This window comes from Sinocyclocheilus grahami, unplaced genomic scaffold (assembly GCF_001515645.1).
Source record: "Sinocyclocheilus grahami isolate Dianchi unplaced genomic scaffold, SAMN03320097.WGS_v1.1 scaffold658.1, whole genome shotgun sequence".
NCBI classification, from domain to species: Eukaryota; Metazoa; Chordata; class Actinopteri; order Cypriniformes; family Cyprinidae; genus Sinocyclocheilus; species Sinocyclocheilus grahami.
Window position 1 is genome coordinate 13979 of NW_015505837.1, and position 17916 is coordinate 31894.

Here is a 17916-nt window from a genome sequence, read left to right on the forward strand (position 1 = left end):
GGTCACCCTTTCCAATTTCATTGACTCTCGCACTACACACTGTTGCACATCACCCCGGACTACATATCCCATCATTCATTGCACTGATTGCACTCAGCACGGATTGCACACAGCTGGTAACACTGATTGCACCCAGCTGTTTCATATCACTCCCTCACTATTTAACACTCACTCTGATCCCTTCCCTCTGCCGAGTATTGTTTAGCGCATATCTCCAGATAGCTACACTACAGAGCCCTCATTTGTGCCTTAGCCTTAGCCTTAGCCTTAGCCTTAGCCTTAGCCTTAGCCTTAGCCTTAGCCTTAGCCTTAGCCTTAGCCTTAGCCTTAGCCTTAGCCTTAGCCTTAGCCTTAGCCTTAGCCTTAGCCTTAGCCTTAGCCTTAGCCTTAGCCTTAGCCTTAGCCTTAGCCTTAGCCTTAGCCTTAGCCTTAGCCTTAGCCTTAGCCTTAGCCTTAGCCTTAGCCTTAGCCTCGGTTTCTGATTGTCGCCTGGTTTCCTGGATTTCTCCTTTAGTCTTGCCCCTCTTTTGATTCTGTCTGCCGTTCATTGACCTACGCTAGCCCTAGGACTATTCTTGTGTCTTGCCCGCCATATACCTGTCGGCCACTGTTTGACCCTGCCTGCTTTATGACCACGTCTCTGTCTTCTCCAAAATAAAGCTTTGCGAATGGATCCGCATGTCTCACGTCTCGTCAGCCCCGTAACAGTTTAAGACCTGCAGAAACCCTGAATATATACTTACGAAGCAACACAACATGATGAAATAAAGTCTAGTTTAATAAAGATAAATGGTACACCGGTAGATTAATTACTATTTAGATCAACTCTTTCTGGACAAACACTCAAACAGGACACTTCTAACCTTTGAATGGCCACACCAATGCCAAACTCACCTTTAAAGTGCTGTTTAAAGCTCGAATCAGGTGCAGTTTCTCATTAATGCTCTCATTTTTGCAGCGTCTGATGAAGGAGGACCTGAAGTCACGTTTGGTAGTTGGCTGCAGGGCTCCTATGGGGGACAGCCTCACCTGCTTGAGGTGAAGATACAGCATCTCCATCTCATCAGACGGGGGGCCTGATGAAAGAATATTACAAGAGTATTTGGTTACGAACCAATTTATAGGATTAGCACACTTTATGAGCAATGAGTTTCCATGACTTTTCCAATGGAAACATTTTTAGAATCAGCATCTATACATGAACATTCTGAAGCTTTGGGTGGAGGGACAGAAATCTCTCAGGTTTCATTAAAAATATCTTCATTAGTGTTTTGAAGATGAATGAAAATCTTATGGCTTTGGAACGAAATGAGGATGAATAACTGATGACAGGTTTCATTTTGAGTGAACTATCCCTTTAACATGTTTTTTTTAATTTCAGACATTTCCCATGCAACACTCTCATAAGGTTAAAAGATCTAATTCCAGCGCTCACTCACAGTCATTCCCTTTGAACTCCTGTATTTTCCGGATGGGGTCTTCCTCTGAGCTGATCTCCTGCCACGACTCACTGTCTGCACTTTGAGTCTCTGTGCGGAACGAGTCCTGACATAGAGAGGAAGAGGTGCGGGGACGCGGGAGACAACCCTGAAACATCCACACACAAATATAACATCAATCTTTCAAAATCTCAAAGAAATTCCGTTTTTAAAAAGGAACTTGTGTGAAAGAAACATGTTTTGAAAGAAATTTCTAATGCTCACCAAGACTGTATTTATTTGATCAAAAATACAGCTAAAAATTTAATATTGTGAAATATTTAAATTAAAAAATCCCATTTTAATATACATTAAAATTTCCATTTTATTAGTGCTGTCAAATGATTAATCGCGATAATCGCATCCAAAATAAAAGGATTTGTTTGCATAATACTTTTATGTGTGCTGTGTATATTTATTATGTGTATATAAATACACACACATACAGTATATATTTTGAAAATATTTACATGTACAGGTGCATTTCAATAAATTAGAATGTCGTGGAAAAGTTCATTTATTTCAGTAATTCATGAAACTCGTGTATTAATTACATTTATATATTTATATTCTTATATTTTATATTATATATAAAAATATTTAATATATAAACATACAATTTTTCTTAAATATATTCATGCATGTGTTTGTGTTTATATATACATAATAAATATACACAGTATACACACATATATTATGTAAACAAAAACATTTATTTTGGATGCGATTAATCGTTTGACAGCACTAACTATTATATAATATATTTAAATATATTTATTCCTGCTAAATCGGACATTTTCAGCATCATTACTCCAGGCTTCAGTGTCACATGATCCTTCAGAAAACATTCTATATGATTTGCTGCTCAAGAAACATTTCTGTTGAAAGCATTTGTTCTACTTAATATTTTTGTGGAAACTATGATCTTTTTTTTTTCAAGATTCTTTGATGGATAGTAATTAACATTTATTTAAAAAATGGAGATCTACTGTAATTTTGGATCAATTTAATGTATCTTTGCTAAATAAAAGTATTAATTTCTTTCCAAAAAACACGAATCAAATAAAGACATATATCTGGCCAATGTATTTTTTTTTTTCAAACCACTGTGTGACCCATTAATAGCACATATAAACCACAATGAATAGAAGAGTTAAATGCTGACTTAACTTATGGTTATGGGTCTGTTTAAATGAGCATGTCGGTTACTCACATGCAGAGAGCCGGGGGTCAGCTGATCCATGACCTCTGCACACATCTCAGCGGTGTCTGCTTCATCCTCATCGTCACTCTCCTCACTGTAGCACTCTATAGTCACACAATCACAGTCTCAATACCAGATTAATGCAGCTATTAAAGTGTCAGGTTTGGCTTTGATGAGACGTGATGTGGACTGAAATAGACACTCTGTATTAACCGGGTTTCTGTATGCATGTGTGGTGTGAATCTTTACCTCCATCGGTTGAGTCTGTGGGCGCAGGTTCATTTGAAGCCTGGGTAAGTTTAGCCAGCCATCTAGATTAAAAAGAACATTAATTACGGTAAATCTAACCTCATCAGATCTGTGGAATAATTGTAATGGATCATCATGTGTGTATGTCAATAGCAGCACACCCACAGCTTTCTCTCAATGTTTTTTTCCACTCACAGGTTTATTTCAGTATGTTTCAATAAACCTTTACAGGAATGGTTTACAAAAAAAGAAATGTCATCTTTTCATCTTTTACTCACACTTGTGTTGTTCCATGGAACAAAAAAGGAGATATTTTGAAGAGTCTCAGGCTGCTCTTTTCCCATGCAAAAACATTTAAAAAGTAGTAAACACATCTGTCAAGCACCATTATAGTGTTGTAGAAACTAGTCCATACAAATTATGTGGTAAACTCAGGTATTCTGAAGCCATACAACAGCTTTGCTAGGAAGAGTCCAACTGAAATTCAAGCCATTCACTATAAATGAGTAGCTCGCTCACACCACAGACAACTTGGTTACATTTTATATACACATTTTTGAGGCTAATTTACAATTGAACTGTTCCTGAGATTAGATAATGTACTGTATTCAGACTTGTTTACACTTATTTACACATTATAATAAGAAATTCAACTTAAAATGTTATTCAGTTGGCATCTATTTAGCAGTTCTTGGTTATATCTGGTGAATAAAAATATATTAAAATGTATATTTTTATTTTTTGTGAACTGCTCTATTAAATAAAATATAAAATACCTTCAATAGAGCACAGACGTTTTGGACACATTCTACCAGCGAAAGTCCAAACTCCTATTACTAACTAGTACTAACTATTTTTAGTACTGGATGTCTGCAAAACCCAGTTTTCATCAAACATGCTCAATTGCGTGGTGTGCTGCAGACAGCTTTGGTCACAGTGAGGTGTCAAAGCAGCCTGCCACACTGCAATGCAAACATGTCACGTTGGGCCAAATACCAGACCCACACGCTTCACATGTATGAGTAAGTGCTACATGACTAAAAAAGGTAGTTTTTTTTTCATAAATGTAGATCAGCAAGCACTTTATCTCTGACCACATTACAAACACAAGAAATTCTTTTTGTGTCTTTTCACACTCACTTGTTCATGTCTTTCATGTTCTCAGCTGCAAAGTAGAGTGTCAGCATGTGGAGGTGGCATGCTTTCATTGCACTGGAAAATAAGTGAATGCAAATTAAAACATTCACAACTCCCAGCAGTTCTCAGAGACAATATCTTTGTGGATGTGTGGTTGCATGACGTAGTGGAAGCATTACACAAAACCGAAATCGTATTCGACACCAAAGTTTGTCTCCTCTCTTATCTACATCCAATCATAGTTATCAAAGTAAAACAGAGCTACTGTATGTCTTTATGAAGGAAGTCTGTGAAAAACACAGTAGCTCAGACCACACACTTAGAGCAGACAGTTTCCTGTGTTCTGAGCGTGCATTAAGAGGGGTATAGATGACACACCTCTAGTTTGAAAAAAGAAAAAAAAAAATCAGATTTACAGCCTGACAATTCACACTATTTGTTCAAAATGACAGCCAGTCAAATCAGTCAAATAACAACCTCATAACCATTTACATATGCATATTTTTATCTATTGCCTAGTGTGTTAAAGGTGCAGTATGTAATTTTATGACCTTACTAAAGCATTAAAATGCAATAATATGTTTGCAGATATTTAGGAAACATACTTATTTCTATGAAAGTCAATGTAGTTATTCTACTTTTGAAAATATGCAATCTGTGGCAGAAAGTCGGTTTTTGTTATGGTCTGTGTGATTCCACCCACTTCCAATTTACCCAATAGTACTGTACAATAGTACTTCGACACCCTGGGTTGCCAGTTGGTGGAAAACAAAGCGCATTGCAGCAATGGAAGCAAGTAAACGAACTTGGTTAGAGATCGCAACCTAAAAAAAACATTCTATCCACCGAAAAAAAGCCTTGGCATCCATCTAAAAAGCTCTATGAGCACAGGCATATTAAAAGGAGGATAAATTGACTTATTAACTTACAGTGTAAGGCTCGTCGCCTTCCAGCGTCAACTGTGCTCGTTCCTGTTGCGTGTCCTTAATCTGGCAACCCATGTGTGTGTCGAGTTTGAGGAGGAGGTGGTGGGAGAAACAACTCTCTCCAATATTTTGAATTTGGACTGCAGTATCCATTTCAACTGGTAGCTGTCGATATTACATACTGCACCTTTAAGTGTATTGCTATACAAGTGTGTAGCTATTATGGTGTTGTTGGTGTTCCCTCTCATAGGTTCACTTCAATGCTGCAATGACATAATTGCTACGGCAACGATATCGGTGTGACGAATGTCTGAAGCCCTTATACCATCACGCCAATACATTGGCCAAATAGCGCTTAGCACCGCCCCCTATTTCATCAGATTTCATTTCCTTCAGGAAGCGAATCATCTGTCGCCCCCATAGGAAAGCGACCTGTTGTCTTTGTCAACGATGATTTGCAGCCTACCCCGGAAGCTCGTGATACGATGTCTTTTGATTGTGAACCGTATGACGAAGACGTGCTGTCCACAGCGGCCTCTGATTCTGAGGATTTATTGGCTGAAACGTGCAGTTCTCTCCCTCCGAGCGGACAGGAGAAACGCACCTCCCCATCTTACAGCGAACTGTTAGATGTTGTGACGCACGCTGTGTATAAGCTGGGGTTAGAGTGGGATAGCGAGCCGGTGCAAAATCAGGCCCAGTCGAAACTGGACGAGGTTTTGAGGTCTTGGAAACAACCTTTTTCAGCATGTATTAACAATCCTGCTGCCGCTGAGTTTGCCAAGGTTTCCAAAATGGCGGAAAACGGCTACGCAATGATGCCGGGTGTAGAAGAGACTCTCGCGGCACATCGCGCCGAACTCGGCTCCGTCTTGGAAGTCACGCCCCCTGTTGCCGTCCAAGCTGTGTAGGATTACGTCCGCTTTGGTCAGGAAATCTTACATGTAAATCTTCATTACATAAATCTTAATGTGCTTCATTCTATGGGTGTACTCCAGGCTTATCAAGCAGATGTGCTTAAGGAGCTGGATGAGGGGGAAGGCCTGACCCTGGAGGCTGTTAAAGAGCCCAGGCGAGCTACAGACTTGGCGCTTAGGGCTACCAAGCACAGGGCTCAAGCAGTGGGCAGGTCCATGGCAGGTTTGGTGTCAGTTGAGCGCCACCTTTGTCTCACTCTCACTGACATTAAGGAAAAGGACAGAACCTTTCTTTTGGACGCCCCCATTTCTAATGACGGTCTGTTCGGGGATTCGGTCACGACTGTCGTGGAAAAGTTCCGGGCAGCGAAACAGCAGTCTGCCGCGTTTCGTAAGCTCATCCCGCGGAGGGCTAGGGAAGTGGAGTGTCAACCACCTACGGCTCATTCACGCTCATCCTCTTTGCAGTGCCCTCGCAAGGTTCCAGCCTTCAGAGTTCGAGAGAAAGCCCAAGAGTCATGCGAGCATGGCTCATTTATGACGGCCTTCAAAGCCCCCACTCTTGGGGTGGTGGGCCGGCCAGACAGGGCATTTGGAGTTCTTCCTGTTATAGAGTTTCCCGCCACTCAGGTGCTTCGGGGCCCTATGCAGGAAAATCAGATGAAGATTTCATCAAGTGCGATAGCCCCACGCCAGCAGCTCTCCGCAATCAGGAGATGTCTCGGCACCTGTACTTCAACTGTTGCCAAACGTAGAGCGACTAAAGCCCCTAGCAGGCTATTGGGCCGCGTGGAGACGCCTGCCCGACGTCTCACAATAGGTACTATGTACCATTCGAAACTGTTACACCATCCAATTTAGGAAAGGGCTACCTCCTTTCAGCAGGGTTCTTCCTACGATGGTACGTCCTGGGGAGGCCTAGATTTTGAGTCAGGCGATCGTGTCACTCCTAGAGAAAGGGGCTATAGAGGAGATATACCCCACTCAGATGGAGTCAGGCTTTTACAGCCGGTATTTTGTAGTGCCCAAAAAAGATGGTGGTTTACGTCTGATTTCGAACTTGCATCATTTAAATCTTGAGCTCCGAGTGAGCAAGTTCAAGACGCTAACAGTAAAGTCCATTCGGTCTCAGATCCAATCCGAAGATTGCTTTGTAACCATCGATCTAAGTAATCAACCATCCCAGTAATTCTGTTCAGAGTACGATCAGACAGAGTGGAACACTTGCTGCTGGTGGCCCACCCAGTCGTGGTTCTCGGACTTAGTCAGTCTGCTAGCCGGCCTTCCTTGGGAGGTACCCCTCAGACACGATCTGTTGACACAAGCTCGGGGCATGATTTGGCATCCTCGACCGGAATTATCGAGGTTATGGGTGTGGCCCCTGAGCGGAGTGCGCTAATGTGTTCCGGTCTCTCGGCTGAGATTACCGACACTATTATTAATTCTAGGGCTCCCTCCACAAGACGCTTGTATGCTTTCAAGTGGAGACTTTTTGCCTCTTGGTGTAGACAACGCATTCTGGATCCAGTCTATTGCCCCATCGGTTCAGTGCTTGAGTTTTTTCAGAGTCATTTTTCTGAGGGAGTGACCCCCGCCCCTCTTAAGGTGTATGTGGCGGCACGATATCGGTGTGACGAATGTCTGAAGCCCTTATACCATCACGCCAATACATTGGCCAAATAGCGCTTAGCACCGCCCCCTATTTCATCAGATTTCATTTCCTTCAGGAAGCGAATCATCTGTCGCCCCCATAGGAAAGCGACCTGTTGTCTTTGTCAACGATGATTTGCAGCCTACCCCGGAAGCTCGTGATACGATGTCTTTTGATTGTGAACCGTATGACGAAGACGTGCTGTCCACAGCGGCCTCTGATTCTGAGGATTTATTGGCTGAAACGTGCAGTTCTCTCCCTCCGAGCGGACAGGAGAAACGCACCTCCCCATCTTACAGCGAACTGTTAGATGTTGTGACGCACGCTGTGTATAAGCTGGGGTTAGAGTGGGATAGCGAGCCGGTGCAAAATCAGGCCCAGTCGAAACTGGACGAGGTTTTGAGGTCTTGGAAACAACCTTTTTCAGCATGTATTAACAATCCTGCTGCCGCTGAGTTTGCCAAGGTTTCCAAAATGGCGGAAAACGGCTACGCAATGATGCCGGGTGTAGAAGAGACTCTCGCGGCACATCGCGCCGAACTCGGCTCCGTCTTGGAAGTCACGCCCCCTGTTGCCGTCCAAGCTGTGTAGGATTACGTCCGCTTTGGTCAGGAAATCTTACATGTAAATCTTCATTACATAAATCTTAATGTGCTTCATTCTATGGGTGTACTCCAGGCTTATCAAGCAGATGTGCTTAAGGAGCTGGATGAGGGGGAAGGCCTGACCCTGGAGGCTGTTAAAGAGCCCAGGCGAGCTACAGACTTGGCGCTTAGGGCTACCAAGCACAGGGCTCAAGCAGTGGGCAGGTCCATGGCAGGTTTGGTGTCAGTTGAGCGCCACCTTTGTCTCACTCTCACTGACATTAAGGAAAAGGACAGAACCTTTCTTTTGGACGCCCCCATTTCTAATGACGGTCTGTTCGGGGATTCGGTCACGACTGTCGTGGAAAAGTTCCGGGCAGCGAAACAGCAGTCTGCCGCGTTTCGTAAGCTCATCCCGCGGAGGGCTAGGGAAGTGGAGTGTCAACCACCTACGGCTCATTCACGCTCATCCTCTTTGCAGTGCCCTCGCAAGGTTCCAGCCTTCAGAGTTCGAGAGAAAGCCCAAGAGTCATGCGAGCATGGCTCATTTATGACGGCCTTCAAAGCCCCCACTCTTGGGGTGGTGGGCCGGCCAGACAGGGCATTTGGAGTTCTTCCTGTTATAGAGTTTCCCGCCACTCAGGTGCTTCGGGGCCCTATGCAGGAAAATCAGATGAAGATTTCATCAAGTGCGATAGCCCCACGCCAGCAGCTCTCCGCAATCAGGAGATGTCTCGGCACCTGTATTTCAACTGTTGCCAAACGTAGAGCGACTAAAGCCCCTAGCAGGCTATTGGGCCGCGTGGAGACGCCTGCCCGACGTCTCACAATAGGTACTATGTACCATTCGAAACTGTTACACCATCCAATTTAGGAAAGGGCTACCTCCTTTCAGCAGGGTTCTTCCTACGATGGTACGTCCTGGGGAGGCCTAGATTTTGAGTCAGGCGATCGTGTCACTCCTAGAGAAAGGGGCTATAGAGGAGATATACCCCACTCAGATGGAGTCAGGCTTTTACAGCCGGTATTTTGTAGTGCCCAAAAAAGATGGTGGTTTACGTCTGATTTCGAACTTGCATCATTTAAATCTTGAGCTCCGAGTGAGCAAGTTCAAGACGCTAACAGTAAAGTCCATTCGGTCTCAGATCCAATCCGAAGATTGCTTTGTAACCATCGATCTAAGTAATCAACCATCCCAGTAATTCTGTTCAGAGTACGATCAGACAGAGTGGAACACTTGCTGCTGGTGGCCCACCCAGTCGTGGTTCTCGGACTTAGTCAGTCTGCTAGCCGGCCTTCCTTGGGAGGTACCCCTCAGACACGATCTGTTGACACAAGCTCGGGGCATGATTTGGCATCCTCGACCGGAATTATCGAGGTTATGGGTGTGGCCCCTGAGCGGAGTGCGCTAATGTGTTCCGGTCTCTCGGCTGAGATTACCGACACTATTATTAATTCTAGGGCTCCCTCCACAAGACGCTTGTATGCTTTCAAGTGGAGACTTTTTGCCTCTTGGTGTAGACAACGCATTCTGGATCCAGTCTATTGCCCCATCGGTTCAGTGCTTGAGTTTTTTCAGAGTCATTTTTCTGAGGGAGTGACCCCCGCCACTCTTAAGGTGTATGTGGCGGCCATATCTGCGGGGCATGCACCCGTGGGAGGTGTTTCAGTTGGTCGTCACCTCCTGGTTTCTTACCTTTGATAGCGCTTCCTTTGTCAGGTGGAGATCTGATGAAATAGCGCGCAGCATGCTGATATAGCTTACACGCAGGGGGCGGTGCTAATCGCTATTTGGCCAATGAATTGTCATTCCTTCTCTGATGACGTCAGTTTGACGGCTTGGGCAGAATATCCTTAACCACTCCCTCTATATAGGATACTCTGTAGAGTTGCCAGGGAGTCTCTATGCTGTTACTAGAATGTTTTGGGTGGTTGCAATGCAGTTCCTGAGGTGCTCGGAGTGCTTTTACTGATTTGTTTTACTATGGCTGCTAGTGTGCTCTAGGTGGTTTCTATGACAATGACAATGGACACTAAGGCACTGCTAGGTTTGCAGTTATGGTGTTGCTATGCAGTGGTTTCATGGTTTCAGTGCTATAGGGTGTTAAGGCTGGTTGCCATACAGTTGTAATGATGTTCTGTGTGGATGCCAAGGAGCTCGTATGAAGTTGACTGGGTGTTGCAGGTGGTTTCTTGGGGGTTGCTATGCGGTTAGATATGATGTTCTGAGCAGTTTCCAGGGTGTTTCTATGCTGTTACTAGAGCAGTCTAGCTGGTTGCCATGCAGTTCTTAAGGTTCTTAAGTGTTTTAGTGCATTTCTATGGCTGCTGGTATACAGGACAATTCTAGGTGGTTTCTGAGGCACTGCTAATTCATTGCTACACGGATTGAAAGATCATTGCAAGTGTGTTCTGGGTGGTTGGTAGGATGTTCTGTGTGGAGTTTTTATGAATTAGTGTGGGTGTTACATATGATTGCTAGGGTTGCTGTATGTTACCAAGTCTGAGCAACAGTTATAGCCATGCTTGCTGTAACATTTAGCATGCAGTACTTTCAGAAAAATAGATATAATGAGGCCACATGGCGCAACAGGCATGTCTGTCGTTTTTACCCACAAACAGACAAAAATCTCTGTAAATAAGGCAGATGAACTCACAACTTCTTCTTGCATTCGGTAGCCTGTTCTATGGTGAAGTCTCTCAGGTTGATGTAGCCTTCGGCTTTCTCTGCCTGAAAGGAAACAGAGAGAACTTGTCTCTGGAAAAAGACTACTCATCTAAATTTTGGTTTAGTTTGAACAAACTCTGGTTTTTGGTTTTGAAGAAGGTGGATTGTATTTTAGCAGTGTTCAATGCCATGGTACACATTTACGGTACATAACTAATCAGGGCTGTCTTACCCAAAAGCATTGTAAGCCGAGTACATTGTAGAAACCACATGACACCCAAAAAGTTTCTTTCTTCTGCTGAACAAGAAGATATTTTGGAGGTTGGTAACCAAACAGTTTCTGTTTTTTTCCATTCTGTGGAAATCAATAGCTAACATTAACTGTTTGGTTTCCCACATTCTTCAAAATATCTTCTTTCTTGTTCCACAGAAGAAAGAAACTCATACAGGTTTGGAACAACTTGAGGGCGAGTAAATGATAACATTTTTTTTTTTTGGGGTGAACTTTCCCTTTAAGATAGCTATGCTTTTGTGAAATGTAGCCATGATTTGGAGCAGGTTTTATTCAGGATATGAGATCGCAAACCAAAAATTGACAAATTAGCTGTGAGCAAAGTGACACTTCTCTGACACAATAAAGCCACTCCCTTGAATTTCTTGCTCCAAATTAAAGCAGCACAATTGGATTTTGCTAATTACTTATTATTTGTATTTTATACAAAATAATATATTACCTTATTTACATTATATCCTTAAAGCATTCTTAATGCTTAATGAACAAATATAATACAATTATATTTTTAACAATTACAAATATTTTTTTTAACTAATTATCATTAATTATCATTTAATAATATTAATTAACTTTTAACTTAATATAAATACAACTAAATGCTTGAAATTATATAAAAAGTTTTTAAAAGGACTAATTTTACATGTTTTGGCTGAGCTCTTTATAAACTATATAAATTATTCACTTTAAAGTTGTTTCGCTTGCATTGACAGCAAGACATTTTCTTTCTCAAAATTCTGTGACCGCAGCAATGGTTCTATAGCCTTGTAAATGTGTTTAAACTCATGTTTTTTCATAATTTCCTCATTTTCAGCAGAAAATTGAAATGAGAATCAAAGTGCTCATGAGATTGGCTGTTCACTGCATACTCTGTATCAAACCCACAGGACCCAGTAGACAGAGAAAATGTATAGCATGTGCGTCCACTGAATCCGTTTGGTTTTCTCCACTCTAAACTCAGAGTTTGCTAAACCAGGTTTGTGCAACAGGCTTATGGATACTCATTTCCAACATGAGATAACAAGTGAAGACATAAACACACGTTCACATTTTCCATAGCGAGGCCACACATTATCTGGGGAAAACCACGTCACTTACCATGTCCGATGTGTACCAGTAGAGCGAACATTTCTTGAGCACAAACCAAAACTTCTTCCACCTCCAGCCCAAGAGCCCTTTGCTCTCCTTCCTTTTGTACAACCAGCCCTGACAGTCGCCCTGGCCCAGGTCTTTCACCGAGACCCTTCTGCGGCTCATCACATCATCTCCTATCACAAACAAACACATGCAAATGAGGCGACAGCAGCCCTCAGCAGTGCCATTCTTACTGGGTCCTTTACTCAATAGCATCAATAGCAAAGATAACATCATGCACGTTTGCATGACACAATCGACAGGGTCATGATTCCACTGACAAATCCAAATTTTGCTCTTTGTACATTGTGTACTTGATCATTTTACTCTTTCGGTGAGTTTAAAACATCTATACATTGTCTTAACAATAATAATAGTCTATGTTAGAAACGCTTTTCGGCTTACCTTGAGACTTCTCAGCGGCAAAGTCTTGAAGAGGGTACTGAAAGCGCAAGGAAAGAGAAAACAGAAATGCTGTAAATTACGCAGTGAACTCAGCCATCAGCGCCCACAGCTCAGAGAGACAGCACTAATAACACAGCTGCCCCTAAAGAGAGCATTCACTTCCCCGAACCACCACACACGCCAGTGAGAGAGTTCAAGTACATGTACACACTAATACTGATATCCTCCCTCTCGCTCTTTCAAAACACACTCACATATAATGCTATAGAGCCACGTACAGTAAACAGGAACTTCCCACAGACTGAAGATCGTCTTGAAGCTACAGGTATTGGATGGGTGATATCATTTGTGAAACTGTGTGACATTCGTCATATTCCAAAACTTTTTTTTCTCTAATTCTTGGTTATCTATTCAAATTTCATGAGTTCATATTCACCGAGAGGCTACATGGAATATTTACACTTTCATGCCACAGACTTGAACTGCAGAAAAGCTGATTAAAAAGGTGAAAAACTTTAAGGCCCGGTTTCACAGGCAGGGCTTAGTTTAAGCCAGGATTATTCCATCGTTCAATTAGGACATTTAAGTAGTTTTTAGAAATATGCCTTAGATAAAAACATTACTGGTGTGCATCTTGAGACAAAACAATGAATCTAATATATTTAAAGATCAGTCAGTGCAAGTTTCTTTCAGTTAGACCTGCCCAGATATGTATTTTAGTCTGGGACTAGGCTTAAGCCTTGCCTGTGAAACCGGAGGAAGATGTAATCAGTAACAGCACTTAAACACTCTCCAACAACTACTCGTATAAATGTCAACCGCAAATCATGATATTTTTCCAATTAATCTCTCAAAATATGGATTTTATATTTTAAAGTCGACATTATAGATCTTATGGTGAATGATTCATCCATGTATATGTTTCATTAAAAAACATAACTGGATCTTCCGGTGAAAAGGATAGGACCACTTTTGCAAGCTTGTTTTCATCTTTCATCAAGTTTTTAATTTTAAAATCCAATAAACAACTGATGGATGGAACCAAGTTTTTTTTTTTTTTTGATAATTCCGTTACTTTCAAATGTACGTCATAATGCAAAAAGAAAAAACGCAATCTCATGGCAATTCATAACCATTTTACCTTCTGGCAAATTAGTGGCTTATTAATATGAATATGTGAAATCTAATTTAGGCCTAAACATTTTCGTCTCAGATTTGGATTTGTGCATTTTTGGACGACCTGAATTTGTTTACACTGCACAAATTCATACGAAATTGCCACTCCTAAAAAAAAAAAAAGTTACATTTTCCAATGAGATCGGGTTGGAAGAAAAGATCTGTCATGATCTATACTTCGGTTTCATCATCTTTGAGGTCAGCCGATGATAATGGTTCTGACCTTTGTTATTCTGAAGTTGTTATTCCGCTTGGTGTCAATTTTAAACCCTTGCTGACTTATAATGAACATTTTTTTGTTTTCAAAACTTTTTTTTTTTTTGTGAATTTTGAGCAAATATTTATTTTAATTCAGTCTAGACAACCCAAACACTAAAACAGTACATAGTTAAAATAAGCATTACTGAACTACTTTTCGCTTCGTGGAAGTTTCTAAAAGTAGGCTGTCAAATTTAAACAGAATTGGAATAGACAGGCAACAAACACTCGTAGAGACAGATAAACATTCTGCTGAGAATTATGTGAAAAACATCTTCAGCAGCGCTTTGGGAAATAGTGACAGCTCAATGCCTAGTTAATAGGAAGTGGTTGAAGATTATGATGCAAGCATTAGAATAAAAAAAGTGTTAATATCAGCTCTGAAAGCATAAAAAAACCTCACAACAATGATTACATTTAAATACAATGTTATGGAAGTCAGTAAAAGAACATGATGGCTGGCTGATTATTTCAAATGTATTTTAACAGTGTTTATTATTGTATGATATCTTGGACATTATTCACAGCCACTTTTGATCTTATAATTGAGGCACTGAGATTTTTCACTCGACTGATCAGTTTGAAGTATTTGTTTTAACTATTTGACAGAAATGCCGTTTGTTTATATGGTTGGAAAACAAATATGTCCTCAGAAAGAAAGAATAAATCAATGATATACTTGCACAAAAGTTGACTTCTGATCCCAAAACAGCAAGAGGAATGAAGTGAACACTTACTGCCTCTGTCCGGCTCATCTGATTCACCTCTGCTGCCTTCAGATAGGAGATTAGCACAAATATGTCCTCTACCAACTGCACAAAGAAAAACAAGTCTTTACATATTCTAATTATTATTAATAATAAAGACATAAAAATGAATTTTGCTGTTTGTTTGAAGCATCTTTAACTTGTGCTACAGTTATAAGCGTCTGATCAAGAGGATACGTTTGGTTTTCACTCTTTTTTCCTGTATTATGTGTAATTTTCTTTTCTTTTCCTTACCTGTAACCAGCATGTGAAAACCTGCAGGTATTTTATTCCTCGGAAAATCACCCTAGCAGACATCCCAGACCCCGCACAAACTGTTTCAGTGTGTGTGTGTGTGTGTGTGTGTGTTTGTGAAGCGCCTCTGGAAAGTATCGATACTCAAACAATAAATATCGATACTAAGGTGTGTTTTATTTACCAGTGATTTTGTTTATTTAACAAAAAAATAATGCATTTAATTGGACGAATAACCTATGTTAGCGAATAATTGTGTAGGATAGAACTATTTTCCTGCTCATCTGAACACATCTGAACCAATCCATCAAAGAGAGCATTCACTCACTTCTGACGGTGCATTCAAACAGGGCTGCGTTTCCCAAAAGTATCATAAGAAAGCATTAAAGCTTTTGGGAATTTTTTGATAATTCCGTTACTTTCAAATGTACGTCATAATGCAAAAAGAAAAAACGCAATCTCATGGCAATTCATAACCATTTTACCTTCTGGCAAATTAGTGGCTTATTAATATGAATATGTGAAATCTAATTTAGGCCTAAACATTTTCGTCTCAGATTTGGATTTGTGCATTTTTGGACGACCTGAATTTGTTTACACTGCACAAATTCATACGAAATTGCCACTCCTAAAAAAAAAAAAAGTTACATTTTCCAATGAGATCGGGTTGGAAGAAAAGATCTGTCATGATCTATACTTCGGTTTCATCATCTTTGAGGTCAGCCGATGATAATGGTTCTGACCTTTGTTATTCTGAAGTTGTTATTCCGCTTGGTGTCAATTTTAAACCCTTGCTGACTTATAATGAACATTTTTTTGTTTTCAAAACTTTTTTTTTTTTTGTGAATTTTGAGCAAATATTTATTTTAATTCAGTCTAGACAACCCAAACACTAAAACAGTACATAGTTAAAATAAGCATTACTGAACTACTTTTCGCTTCGTGGAAGTTTCTAAAAGTAGGCTGTCAAATTTAAACAGAATTGGAATAGACAGGCAACAAACACTCGTAGAGACAGATGAACATTCTGCTGAGAATTATGTGAAAAACATCTTCAGCAGCGCTTTGGGAAATAGTGACAGCTCAATGCCTAGTTAATAGGAAGTGGTTGAAGATTATGATGCAAGTATTAGAATAAAAAAAGTGTTAATATCAGCTCTGAAAGCATAAAAAAAACCTCACAACAATGATTACATTTAAATACAATGTTATGGAAGTCAGTAAAAGAACATGATGGCTGGCTGATTATTTCAAATGTATTTTAACAGTGTTTATTATTGTATGATATCTTGGACATTATTCACAGCCACTTTTGATCTTATAATTGAGGCACTGAGATTTTTCACTCGACTGATCAGTTTGAAGTATTTGTTTTAACTATTTGACAGAAATGCCGTTTGTTTATATGGTTGGAAAACAAATATGTCCTCAGAAAGAAAGAATAAATCAATGATATACTTGCACAAAAGTTGACTTCTGATCCCAAAACAGCAAGAGGAATGAAGTGAACACTTACTGCCTCTGTCCGGCTCATCTGATTCACCTCTGCTGCCTTCAGATAGGAGATTAGCACAAATATGTCCTCTACCAACTGCACAAAGAAAAACAAGTCTTTACATATTCTAATTATTATTAATAATAAAGACATAAAAATGAATTTTGCTGTTTGTTTGAAGCATCTTTAACTTGTGCTACAGTTATAAGCGTCTGATCAAGAGGATACGTTTGGTTTTCACTCTTTTTTCCTGTATTATGTGTAATTTTCTTTTCTTTTCCTTACCTGTAACCAGCATGTGAAAACCTGCAGGTATTTTATTCCTCGGAAAATCACCCTAGCAGACATCCCAGACCCCGCACAAACTGTTTCAGTGTGTGTGTGTGTGTGTGTGTGTGTTTGTGAAGCGCCTCTGGAAAGTATCGATACTCAAACAATAAATATCGATACTAAGGTGTGTTTTATTTACCAGTGATTTTGTTTATTTAACAAAAAAATAATGCATTTAATTGGACGAATAACCTATGTTAGCGAATAATTGTGTAGGATAGAACTATTTTCCTGCTCATCTGAACACATCTGAACCAATCCATCAAAGAGAGCATTCACTCACTTCTGACGGTGCATTCAAACAGGGCTGCGTTTCCCAAAAGTATCATAAGAAAGCATTAAAGCTTTTGGGAACGGCAGCCCTGAACAATGCTTATCAGAGAACAGAAGAAAAAAAACATATATGTTTGAGTTATTTCACAATAAACAAATTGAAATTAGCCTACATAGTTTGTGCAATTACATTTATTGAAATTGAACGTTGAAAGATAATATTGATCATGTTCTATTCTGTAATGTTAATAGAAATCATGCACTGTCAAAAAAGGTTGCATTTTATGGATGCAACAGCCAGTAACTGGCAGTCCTTTATGATAATGAACCATGGCTTTACTAAAGTGACCATAGTTCAACTGTAGTATTTGTAGATTTGAATCATGTGTAAACAAAAAACATATTTGAACCATGTGTAAACAAAAAGATAACCTAATAAGTTACAATTAAGGCGTATTGAATGTTAAAATGCGTTTTAAACAAAGTTAAGTGGTTATCATTACCCATTTTACTCTTAGTAATTTAATAATTTCATAAATTTCATAATTTAAAGGTTTAGTTCAGAAGTATCGTATCGGTATCGATATTGATATCGACGATACTGCCTTGAAAAATATCGGTATCGTATCGAAAACAAAACAAGTGGTATCGCCCATCCCTACACAGGAGGGATGTAAGGTAAATGCCTAAAACGGCAATTAACAAGACAGGGGTACAAAAAATGGGCGGGACTTTGTG

The 17916-nt window shown here is 40.3% G+C and overlaps 1 protein-coding gene across 2 annotated transcripts; it reads right to left on the bottom strand.

The window, feature by feature from the left end:
• Positions 1–793: 793 nt before the first annotated feature.
• Positions 794–16985, bottom strand: ipcef1 (interaction protein for cytohesin exchange factors 1). Of its 2 annotated transcripts, none has more exons than XM_016242438.1 (10): positions 16861–16985; positions 16597–16671; positions 12646–12682; positions 12205–12374; positions 10804–10877; positions 4072–4143; positions 2932–2993; positions 2692–2786; positions 1440–1587; positions 794–1076 (listed from the first exon to the last, which is right to left on the bottom strand). In XM_016242438.1, the coding sequence occupies exons 1-10, from the start codon at positions 16921–16923 to the stop codon at positions 859–861; spliced, it is 1014 nt and encodes a 337-aa protein (XP_016097924.1). In that variant the 5' UTR covers positions 16924–16985; the 3' UTR covers positions 794–858. The 2 variants fall into 2 exon arrangements, with proteins under 2 accessions (XP_016097924.1, XP_016097923.1); XM_016242437.1 differs by lacking the exons at positions 16597–16671; positions 16861–16985 and adding exons at positions 14817–14891; positions 15081–15205 and having other exon boundaries at positions 795–1076.
• Between the last annotated feature and the right edge of the window lie 931 nt (positions 16986–17916).

Bases quoted from the DNA above. Each gene is read 5' to 3' on its own strand.
- ipcef1 (XM_016242438.1), bottom strand. From the start codon at position 16,923: ATGTCTGCTAGGGTGATTTTCCGAGGAATAAAATACCTGCAGGTTTTC. The intron at 16,672-16,860 runs GTAAGGAAAAGA...TTCTTTGTGCAG, and splicing joins TTTTCACATGCTGGTTACAG to TTGGTAGAGGACATATTTGT. The intron at 1,077-1,439 runs GTGAGTGAGCGC...TTCTTTCATCAG, and splicing joins GGAGTTCAAAGGGAATGACT to GCCCCCCGTCTGATGAGATG.